Source organism: Ceratotherium simum, chromosome 8, assembly GCF_057802395.1.
Source record: "Ceratotherium simum simum isolate JZ-2026a chromosome 8, ASM5780239v1, whole genome shotgun sequence".
NCBI classification, from domain to species: Eukaryota; Metazoa; Chordata; class Mammalia; order Perissodactyla; family Rhinocerotidae; genus Ceratotherium; species Ceratotherium simum.
The window spans coordinates 84,587,102-84,599,207 of record NC_141907.1 but is presented as its reverse complement, the minus strand read 5'-3'; the positions used below and the strand labels follow the sequence as shown (position 1 = coordinate 84,599,207).

Below are 12,106 nucleotides of genomic sequence, written 5' to 3'. Positions count from 1 at the left end.
CATATTAAACATCAAAGCTTTTTAAAAAATATATGCAAGGTCCTTCCCAGGTCATTTTTGTAAACAAATCAACAGATAATCTATATTCTATGAAAAAAAATCACATGACATGACAAGGCTTTCTGGTTAAGAAGTCGGAGCTTACGCGTGCTCTGCCTTCTCCCCACAGCTGCACATCCCACTCCTCCCACCCCGACCCATCCTTCGTGTTTTCCCATTAAATGCTTATTATGTAAATTCTGCTCATTATTTATCTTCTTAGGAAAAATTCCATGTGATTTCACTTGTTCCAATTATGACACTGCCTTCCATTTCGGGGTCTTTTAACATTTATGAGGATGTTTTGGACATTTTTATGTTCATCTTTTTCATCACGTGCTGGGACACTAGCGATCACTTTATCAGGAACAAGTTCAGCACCAATGAGAATGTCTTTTGCCTGAGGTACTTTGCTTCCTTGAGTACACTGCCACCAAAGGCCTTCAGCCTTAAGCATTCATGATTGAGGGAGAGGGATTATTGTACATGTTTTTCTTTTACATTGAAATATTCTTTTTCCATTAAGTGAAAATGGAATTATAATCAGGAGTTGAATCCACGTGCTTCTCTACAAATCCCACAGCTGCTTTTTTTCCAGACAAGTCTTTTAACCCCAACCAAAAATGACTGCATGCTGCTCCATTAGACATTGTTGCATTTAAATACAATATGCTATAATACAGGATAATATATTAATTTATTTCTTACATAATCACTTTGAGGGGGAAAAAAGTCTTCTATATGGTTACCATAAGTCACTTTTTAAAATCAAAATACTGACACAAAACTATTTAAAATTCCAGTTTAAACATATTTCCCAACTGAATTGAAGCCCTTTCATGCATGTAGGGACAGATTTTTCTCCTTTTTGGTTTCTGGGCTTCAATGCTTACAATCATATTTTTTCATATAAGATTCAATAGAATTAATGCATTCAATAGAGTTATCTGCGTATCACCAGAATATAAATAAAGATGAACAATGAAAGATAATACGTTAATGATATTCAATTTTAAGGAAGACAGAGAGACGCAGTAGTTTAAAAAAAGCATTAAATGAAAAGTAGTTGGGCTTAGACGAGAAATACGGCTCTGCCATATTAGTGCATAACCCCAAATAAATGACAGTCTTTGAAGTTCTGATCTGTAAAATGGGAGTAGAAATACCTAAATCACACAGATTAGTATAAGGATCTGATGTGAAAGTACCAAGCATAATGCTTGACACAGAAGAACTCAATAAAGGCTAGTTTGTTTTCTCTTTTTTCTCTTCCTTTCTTGAGTCAGATCTATATGCAACAAGAAGGAGCTTGAGCTAGATGAACTTTAAGAGGCCTTTCAGGTAATGTTACAGAAACAAGGCCTCTGATCTCAAGAATCTTAAATCAGTAGACTTCATATGAAGAGCCAATTCACAATTTCATGGCAAATGTTCACAATCAGAAAAAGTCATGACAATCTCCATTCTGATCTAGGATATTTTCATAGCTGTGTATTTCCATGTGAATGTTTTTTAAGATTTGCTCAAAACCTATGGTATTTACAATTCCACTACTCAAAATCATTCATTGAAATCATTCACAGTAATTAAGCTACTAGTCAGCAAATGCAATAAATAGTATCCTCATGCTCAGTAATTGGTCACTGGCTGAAGAATTTATTAAATGGACAACAACAAATATGAAATGAAACTGCTTACTTCTCTGATATTCACAAGACAAGTATAGGATCTCTTTCCCACCCTTGCCATTTGCAATAAAATAACACGCACAGACTTTATCAAGCAGTACCTGCTACGTAAATGCCTAATGTTGCTAGGACAGGTGTTCTACAAATTAGAAAACTTGCAAATCTAGATATTCTATCTCTAAGAAAATACATTTTAGTAAAAAAATAATATAAAAATAAAATCATAAAATAGCTCTGGATATTTAGATAAATAATGGGAAAATACGTTGGATAATGTTTTAATGCATTGCATTGGCCTGAATCTAGTTCTTACAGGATAAGAGAAAAGTTGTTTGTGGAGGATTTGGAGAGTCTCAAGAAGATTGAGTGTGGGTGTTGACAGTAAAACACTGGAGTGTTTGCCAAGATCAAAACCACTTGTACTGTGATAATGAGCAGCTTTAAACGTTTCCTTCACTAATAGTAAGTTCCTGGAAGCTACCAGATTTTTTTTTTTTCAGTTTAATGTTTCTTCTATCTGAATTTTATTTTCCCATAGTCACTTCTCTTAAAAAACTACAGCAAAATAACATTTATTTCCGATCTTAGATGAACTTATCCAAATAAAGCTTTTACAAATTTTTCCTTAGGAGAAGAGTCTTTGCTATTGTTATTACTCGATAAACATTTATTATCTACAACCCCAAGACATCATGCTAAGTGCAATGGGGAATATGGAATAAACAGAGCATAGTACTTCCCTCTAGGAACTGAGAAGTTGACAAAGCAACACTGATTGATTGGCTGATCATTTCAACACGTATGTAGTGAACCCATATAGCATTTGCCAAAAACTGTGTTAAGTACTATGGACACTGCGGTAAATGAGATAAAACTGCCCCTGGCTTCATGGAATTCATAATCTATTGGAGAGACAGACATGAAAAAAACCCACAAAAAATAAATAAAAGTAAAAAACCTTTCACCAGTATTTAGTTTAAATTACAGTCATGAGCCACATAATGATGTTTAAGTCAATGAAGGACCACATATATGACGCTGGTCCCATAAGATTAGTACCATATAGCCTAGGAGTGTAGTAGGCTACACCACCTAGGTTTGTGTAAGTACCCGCTATGATGTTCACACCACGATGAAATTGCCTAATGACGCATTTCTCAGAACGTGTCCCATTGTCCTTAAGCGACACATGACTGTATAAGAAGTTCCACAAAAGAAAGGGCCCTCCAAGACTGAATGATACATAATAACAGTTAACTTTTACTGAGTGCTCATTATTTGCCAGGTATTGTTGCACCTGTTTTACACATACTTACATTTAATTATCATAACAATGCTACAAAGGACGGTGTTATCTTAATCTCCATTTTACAGCTGAGAAAACTGAAGCAGAGAGAGATTGTGACTTACTCAAGGGTATATGTCCATAAAGTAGCAGAGCCAATATTTAGACGCAGACAGGTGGCTCCGGCGCACATGCTCTCAGCCTCTATCACATACTTTTCCTAGATTATGCTAAAATTTACAAAGGAGATTAGAGGTGTACAGTGGAGGTACACACCTATAGCCTCTTTCTAGGAAACTTTCCTGGAGTAGATGGAGTTTGAACTGAGATTTGGGCATGGTTAAGAGATCAGGATATTTTACTTAGGAGGAAGGGCATTCTAGGTAAATATAATAGCTTGACATAAAGTAATGAAGGAAGGACAAACGGACTTTGGTGGCTGAGGTATACAATTAAAGGTGAAGCTACAATGGTGGGCTGGGCTACACAGTGGTGGGTCCTCAGTAGGCAGCCTATTATGCGATGGTTTGATGCCACAAAGACTGGGAAAGAAGATCTGTTAGGAGGCCTTTTCAAGACGGCAGACCAAAAGAGAGACAATGAAGATACAAACCAAGGGAGCCACAGAAAGAAGGAAACAGAGAGACACATGCAATAGATTACATGTGAGTACAACTGTTAAGATATGGTGACTGAATTGATGGTCTGGATGGGGTTATACGAAGGAGAAGGAGGCTATGAGAATGGGTTCAAGGTTTAGTCACACATATTTTTAGCTGAGTGACTTCAGGCAAGTTACTTGCTCTCTATCAGTCTATTTCCTCATATGAAAAATGAGAAAAAGTATACTCATATGTGTATTGGGAAGCTCAAATGAGATAACGGAATTAGAGAGTTTTGCACAGGGTTTGCTACATAGTCTCCATAAGTGGCATTTATGACTATCTTGAAAGAGTTGCAAACGAAGTTTTAGGCCAAGTCAATAAGCAGATAATTATGCCATTAACTGGGTATGAGGGAAAAGGATCATTTGGGTATGTCGAGATCTAAATGCTTGTACCATATCCATGTGGACACATTCAGCTTGCAAACTGAAACCCGAGTCTTAAGTTAGGAGTGAGGTCCAGGTTAAAGGCAATGATTTAGTTATCAATCATAAGAGAAGACTGTGTAGAAAGAAGCTTAGCTGATGGGGTAGGAGAAGAAAGTCTCAGGGGGTCAGTGGAGATTCAGGAAGAGGGCTGGATCAGGGAAACCAGTGCCAACGCCTGAGCCAAAGTACATCTGAGGGGAATCCAAAAGAGCTGACAGAGGGTAGATTATTCACGGCCTTTGACAGAGCAGCTTCAGCAGCAGGCTGAATGCAAAGCTTTGATTGTTAGGAGGAAAGAAATGAGTAAATGAAGAGGCAGCTAGTGTAGACCATTCTTTCAGTTAATTCTGGTACTGAAAAAGAGATTGAAGAGAAAGCAAGGTTGTTGGAAGTGTGTGTGTGTGTATGTGAACATGTTTGTTCAGGGAAGAATCTAATGGAAGTATAAAGAGTATAATGGGAGAGATTAATGATGAAAAAGAAAGAGAGCGTGTGATTGATGGCGAGGTCTAAAGTTCACATGAATAACAATAAATCAAAAGAAACTAAGGTGAATGCAATATCATTTACTGCGGATCTACTACATAATTAATGCTTTCCCATTTATTTCATCAAGTCCAGTGAGGAATTATTTTTCCCATTTGCAGATAAAGAAACTGAAGCTAAGAGGAAATGAAGAGGTTGCCCAAGGATGCAAACTTGATACTTGATGAAGTCAGGACTCAAATCCAGACCTGGCTCTATCCCAACGCACTATGAGTAGACAAGAGTGGAAAACCTGACATACAGGACAGGGGAGTTGAAGGGGTTGAACAGGATGCTTAGAGCTGCAGAAGCAGGGCATCAAAGCTGGGTTTGAGGACTTGAGGAAGAGTAAATTCTGCAACAGCCTCTGTGGTGCATTTAATGGAATTTTAGATAGAGATTGCTAAGCAGCCCCCAAAGCATAACTGAGACATGAATTTGTAATGCATGCAGTCAAGTGTAGTTATATGACTTGTTCCAGTTTCTCCAGTTCTAACAGAACATCAATATTAAACAAAGGCCAGAATTCTAAAATTCATTTTAGGCTGGCCTATTAAAAATATATGCTGAAGATAGCAGTTAGGCTATTTGTCTATGAATTCTCTAAAACTAAACTTTAAAAAACATCCTGAATACAGAGAGAATATGACCAATTATTTTATTTAAAACATGGGACCTAGTTAAGGCTATTATTGGGTAAGTGAGATCAAACAAGTCCTTCAACTTGACACTTGCATTCTGCCTCATCAACGAGAAAATACATGCCAAGCACCTCCTGTGCACCTGACAGTGAGGGGCAGGGGAGCCCATGACCCATGATCAGATCTAGACCTAGAAAGAAAAATTACATGGGCAAAGCAGGGTATGCTGCCATTTAGACTCAATCAGCATATACTAATACATACTAAATTAAATGGAACAATCTACTAGAGACCAAATAGTGTATAAAGTACCAGATGAGCAATGCTAAGAGCAAAGCTAAGAATGAGAAAAATAAAGGGCCTAGAAGAGTGAGTGTTCAGTGGCCTAAACGTAAAGCTTGACTTCTGAATAACTGGTTCTCTACCCCAGTCAGTCAATCACTGGGGATACACTAAGTGCTTCACCATCTGCCTCTGTACCTTCATTCCAAACCCTTGACCATTTGAAAAAGATCAGGGTCATTGTCAGCCAGACACTAGAGGGCAATAGAATCTCTCTTTCTCTCTCACACACACCACTCACACACACACATGAACCCACTGTCCACAGGGGCAAACAGCAGTGCGGGGGTAAATCAGTGAGAGCAAGGTGTCACAGGAATCTCATCGCATATGTGAGCAACAGAAAGATTCTCAGCCAGGAGTCCTCCTGAAAAGCCAGCTAGATAAAGTTCATGGAAGGCTGATCTTCTATTTCTTAAATTTAATTGAAGAATACTTATGATTCAGATCTTATTAACATATAAACCAAATTACATGAATGAACACTGTGGTGGAAGAAAAAAGATCCTGTCTGGACATTGTTCCTGAGATAAATAAACATGTGTTGGTTCCCCAATTCCATAGTTGGCCAAGGGAGGAGTACATATTTTCCTGTCTATTTACACACTGATGTTAACTGACGGAGATGGATTGAGTGATATTCTCAAGATAATCCAAGAAAATATCACTTATTTTGCTTAAAACACTTTCTAACTTTTGTTGTACACTTTATCTTAAATCACAAAGTATCTCTTAATCTGTGCCCAAGTTCCAGTTTATTTGCAATTTTTCAGGTATTTTTGATTTAAAAGATAAGTTTTTAGAGGAGTGAATTAATCATCAATATTGCTATTCATTATTTGAAATAGTCTGGAATTTCTTCAAGAATTCTGTTAAACACATTGTGGTTCACACTCAATTGTGGATTTCCAAACCAACCCTTTGGCTCCTTGTCCAGTCACCTTTCATATTAATTCTCCCAGGAGACATTGTCAGAAACTGAAAATTGATTAGTTTATTTGAAAGACTTTATTGATTATAGAAATACATGGTATTATTATCTATAGCGGTATTGAAATCATGAAAGAAGTGTAGGTGTTAACTAGATAATTTTATAAAAATGTGAAAGCTACTCATTCATAATGAATAGGCTCTATTCATAGATTGTGTATAGGTTATTAACCTCTCAAAGAAAAAAACATCATGAAGAAACGTAAGGAATGTGATTTGACATTACTTCTCCTCTTCCTCCTTCCTCCTCCTTTTTCACATAGCTTACACCGAGATATGGATGCCACTTGTTGGTTTACGAATGCTTGCTAATGATTCTCTTTTTTTCTGTATTTTAAACATCATTATCGGAGGCTGGCCTGGTGGCGCTGCGGTTAAGTGCGCGTGCTCCGCTGCGGCGGCCCAGGGTTTGCAGGTTTGGATCCCGGGTGCGCACTGATGCACCTCTTATCAAGCCATGCTGTGGCGGCGTCCCATATAAAGCAGAGGAAGATGGGCATGGATGTTAACCCAGGGCCAATCTTCCTCAGCAAAAAGAGGATTGGCATCGGATGTTAGCTCAGGGCTGATCTTCCTCACACACACACATAAAAAATCATTATTGGCTTTTTCTTTTTACCTACTTTATTCAGTGATGATCAAATTCACTGTGTTGTGACTCCCTGTGAGATCCTAAAATGAAAAATCTTTCACTCATGGAAGATTAGCAAGAATTGAACAAATCAGGGGGCAAAATGTTGTTTGAATTTAAAAACTTATATTTCTTCCATACAGAATATGGTCCTGTGGTGTCTGGTAAACTTTAAACTTGAAGGAATATTGGCTCCTTTCAATAATTCTAAAACAATAGTTTATGGAAAATTTGAATGCATATGTGACAATCTTAGATTTGTCAGAACGTGATTATAACACTAAAGCTATGTATATATTATTAAACAAGCAATAAAGTATTTTAGCAGCATAATGAGATTGCACATTTTTTCTCTATCAGGTTTAGATATACTCTTAAAAAGACATAGCTACCATAACGTAGAATATATAATGTCAGCATGTGAATATCTGCCATACTTTCTCTAAGAAAGTATGGATTTCTTTTAAATAAAATTGATAATTAGAAGAATAAATCACCAGGAAACATACTTTTCCATGTGTGTCATGACCTAATACATGTGTTCCCATTTCCTTAACTACATGTTTGCAAAAAGGCCTTTGGTAGCCTGCGAAGTTATTGTACCTAAAATTATCAATAGCAATGAAATGCCCTTATAGACTGCTGTCCCTTGCAACAGCTATAGTCACTTCCTTACTGACAGCAGAACATTCACAAAATAGTTGATCTATCCCACCTATAATGGCAATGTCTACCTACTATAGACATTCTGGCAAAATGTAACAGCTCACAAAGAGATGAAATATACAAAATCATTTAACAAATTTCATAGAATAATTATCTAGTATAACTCTGCAAAATTAGCATGCAGCCAGCATAAAAGAGTGAATGGTCACCTAAAGACAATGATAGCAATCTAGTATCAGTGCTATTATTGCAGGAGCAGAGGTATAAATATCCAGAGGATGTGAGAGAGAAAAAAGAGGCATTTCCCACATCCATCAAATCCTACCCTTGTACTTACTTTCATATCTGCTGTCAGCATTACCCAGTATTGTGTTATTTATGGAACAGTTTGCATGGGGCTGCATCTGTCAAAAGCTGAGTCCTCACTGGAGAACCAGAAATGGAAGTATCCCTCTGAAAATCAGAGTTTATCTTAGAAAGTAACCATGTATGCTGAAGACTTTCAGGGGAAATTTTAACTTAAGTTCACCAGTACTTAAAAATTTGAGAACAGTTGGTAGCGAATTGAGACAGGCACCAGGAGGTATTTAATAACAGCATTATGGGCAAACATGCAAGGCTGAACCGACTCACTGACTCACCTGAGACTGACGCCATGTTCACTGGTCCAAACTACAGACCGTGGATAACTACTACAATGAATGTACTTGTCTATGTGAAAATCATTAGCTAAAAATCTTTCTAGGAATAAAAATAATGCTTATTCCTGATTTGAAGGACACAGAATAAAGACTAATAGTTTATTAATTTTATTACAAACTTGATCTTCTGTATTTATTTTTAAATACAGGCAAAAGATATCCTATTGCAATTTCAGATAGTGGATGATATCCATGCCCTTCTAATAATTATTTTCCTATTTCTTAAAAGTAGGGGGAAAAAGTTACATTGGTTGTCATTTTGCTTTCTGGAAATCTCAAATACCAATGATTTTTAGAAATCCATTATCACACTGACTTAATCTAATGATCAGAATAAATGCTAAAAAGACCAGAAGCTATTTATAGTATTTCAATGTTCTATATTAACTGTTCATGGGCAATAAAATTATCTTCTGAGAACCCAAAGACAAATTCTGACATATTCACCAACACAATCATTGTTCCATTATATTTTCCAAAGAGCTATCAGAAGTAAAATTCACTTTCTCGAGCAAAATGTGCATACCTTTGCTACAGACAGAAAATAACTGCTTTTCTGAAGTTGATTATGGAAACACAAAGTGTGTTTTATGTACTAAGGTAATATCCCCTCCTTCAAAATCTCCCCTTGGTTGCATTCTTACAAAACTAATATCCTTCAAAGAGTGTTCTGAAATTTCGGGCTTCAACCTACATAATAAGGATCTGGGACTTAGAGAGAAAAAGAATCACGAGAAATAAATTTAAGCAACGTGAATTAACTTTTTATTGAGTAGACTTTTTTGAATGATTATCAAAATGTATTCTTTTAACCTAATAACTATTGATCTCATTCCATCTGCCTAATTGTGTCTTACTTAGAGTCCTGAATAAAAGAGTAAGGTCATAGGTTTTCATTTCCTCCTCACCATCTCTTCCCCAATATGGAACAGGCTGTGTAGAAGCCAGAAAGACCAGATCAGCTTCCAAAAGGGCTATTTAGCGTGGGAGTGTGGAGTCAGAGCTGGTTCATAGCAATACCGAAACAAGTTGACTCATCTTGTAAGATGCTTCTTAAGACAATGACTGACACTATCAAGTAGCGGTGCAGTAGCGTCATTTTCACAAGAGCAGTGTGCATGTGCACACACAGACACATATTTATTTTATAGGAACAGTTTTAGAGATAAAATGGAAAAAAAAATCCTTACTGAAAAGTCTTCAAAGATTTCCTTGAGTTCTCTGTGCCCGTGCGTTTCAGCGATACGTGCTGGATCTGAGCCCTCCGAATTTTTCACCTTAGACGCCCAGGTTGCTCCTGAACATCGAAGCAAATGAATAGCCAAGTTCTTTAAGCCAAATTTTGCTGCACAGTGGAGAAGAGTTGGAAGTTCTTTGAAATGAGTATCTGTAAGCATAAGAAGTAATAGAATTTAGCATGTTTTTATCATATCTGCAATCCCATAAGGAAGAGTTGAACACAATTGCCTCCTAAAAGTAATTCCCACAAAGCAGAGCAAACTTAGTGTGATCTTGCATATAAGAAACCATCAGTGGTTTAGGCAATGTAGAATCTCCCCCTTTCTATTTCTCATCTTAAGATAAATATAAACTAATATTCTCACTAGCATTAATGCCTCACTCTTACTTGTGAAGTAAGTTTAATTTAGAAAGGCACATCAACCTCTTACATGTAAACTCAACAAAACAAAAACATTATATTGTAATAACTCCTTTTGAATGTACTTCTACATCAGCCAAACACTAAATAACAAAACTAAACAAGTTTGTCTATAAAACCTTTTTGTGTTTTCTACTGCCATGCCTAGGTTGCTTCCTTCTGAAGTTGAAATGAACATGAAATTCCTGGAGGGGTTATATCAGATTTCTCTGTGAAATTGCTCTTTCAAACAGTAACTGTAACAGAAAATAGAGCTCAGCACTTTCATAAACATCTTCAGTATGGAAATTTCCATCAGGATTTTACAGCTTTCAAATCAATGTTTTGGAGTTTGAATTTCATAATTGTTTATTAGCTATCAATTAGAAGACATGGATTAATTATGCATAACTATATAATGATGAACATAAACTGCTATCCCAATGACAAAGCACACAGACACACTGATGAGTGATGGTTTGTCATTATTCTACACTTTCACACGTAGCTGGAAAAAATGTATTAGAGAAATTACACACCAGTTTACTTGAAAAGCTGTGGTGTTATCAGAGCAAACAATGTGAAGACTTAGAGCAGCAACAGAAACAAAAGCATCAAAGAAAAAGACAGTTCTCTTCCAGCAAAATTCTAAAGCAATGAAAACAGCCACCTCATAATGTCTTGGAAAACTTTGAATCTGGTCTCATTTACCTCTTTGCTATTTTTGTAGACCAAAAAAAGGAAAAAAAGGAAAAGAGAGGGGAATTAAACCTTTAGTTTTGAATTCACTTGAGTGTTTCAGGGCCGAATAAATTATTCTGTTCGTTGGTTTGTATGTTTTAACAGAAAACAAAAAAAAAAAACAAACAAAAACCTTCAGGACATGTTAAAAACTTACTGTATGGAAATATTTTACCCTTCAAAATGTGTTAGCACTAAATAGCTGTAGGTAAATCTATGGTCATAGTTCAATGATAAATGCACTGGTCCCTTTTATACACTGTGCAATGAGTCAAAAATTACCAAATATTTTATGAAGATAGACTAAGATGAGCTTATGAAAGCTGAAACTGTGTAGGGTAGGTACCAATTTTCAAAATAAAAATAATGTATTTTCTTAAAAAGGTATTAAGATATAATTTTCTATTTATTTACATTAAAATGTATTATAAAATATAATTTTCTGCTATAATTAAACCAGGCTAAAGTTAACAAAGAAAAATATTTACATGATGATGTCAGATTTTTCCAAGCCCTTGGTAACCTCTCTCTTTGTCACACCATGCAATATACAAAAAACAATCATCACCTGCCAATCAATGCTTTATGCATTGTTCCTGCACACTGCTATTCTGGTGAACTTTTAAAACTGTCAATGCAGCTTAAAATGTTATTTTCACTAGTAAGTGTTTAATCATTATAGGAATACATTCATCTTTTAACCTCACTGACCTCCCCAGTCAGTCAATTCCTCAAGTTTAAGGTAATATAATATTAAAAACGACAACAAACTAAGAATCTCTCCATTTTTGTACACCAGAAAGAGTGACAAGGACTGCGAGAAGTGGCCGTGGTTTTTCAGGGTGCACTTCTTGACAGTCTTCATTCTCTGAACCATGTTTTCTGACACACAAAAGGAGAAGCTCAGCTGATCTAAGATTGCACTGGTGACGCTAAAGGAGACCACAGGCGTGGAGCTTGGCTTCATTTTCCATTTCTTTCTTTCATTTGTAGTGGTAGTTTTTTAAAAGCCATTAGGCTACCAGCACGTTCTGTGAAGGTATAGATACGAGAGAGCTTTGGAGGACATCTTTCCAGTTTCCTACCCAGGAACAGAATTGTGCTCCTAGAGTCTATAAGAGATGA

At 36.3% G+C, this 12,106-nt stretch overlaps 1 protein-coding gene across 5 annotated transcripts in view; it reads right to left on the bottom strand.

Annotated features, from left to right (window-relative positions):
* Nucleotides 1–12,106, bottom strand: part of BANK1 (B cell scaffold protein with ankyrin repeats 1) — a 313,509-nt gene that overhangs the window by 165,952 nt on the left and 135,451 nt on the right. For all 5 annotated transcript variants that reach the window (XM_087434645.1, XM_087434643.1, XM_087434644.1 and 2 more), the window contains exon 7: nucleotides 9,792–9,988. In XM_087434645.1, coding sequence (XP_087290771.1) covers nucleotides 9,792–9,988 — 197 coding nt within the window. The remainder of the gene's footprint in view (nucleotides 1–9,791; nucleotides 9,989–12,106) is intronic.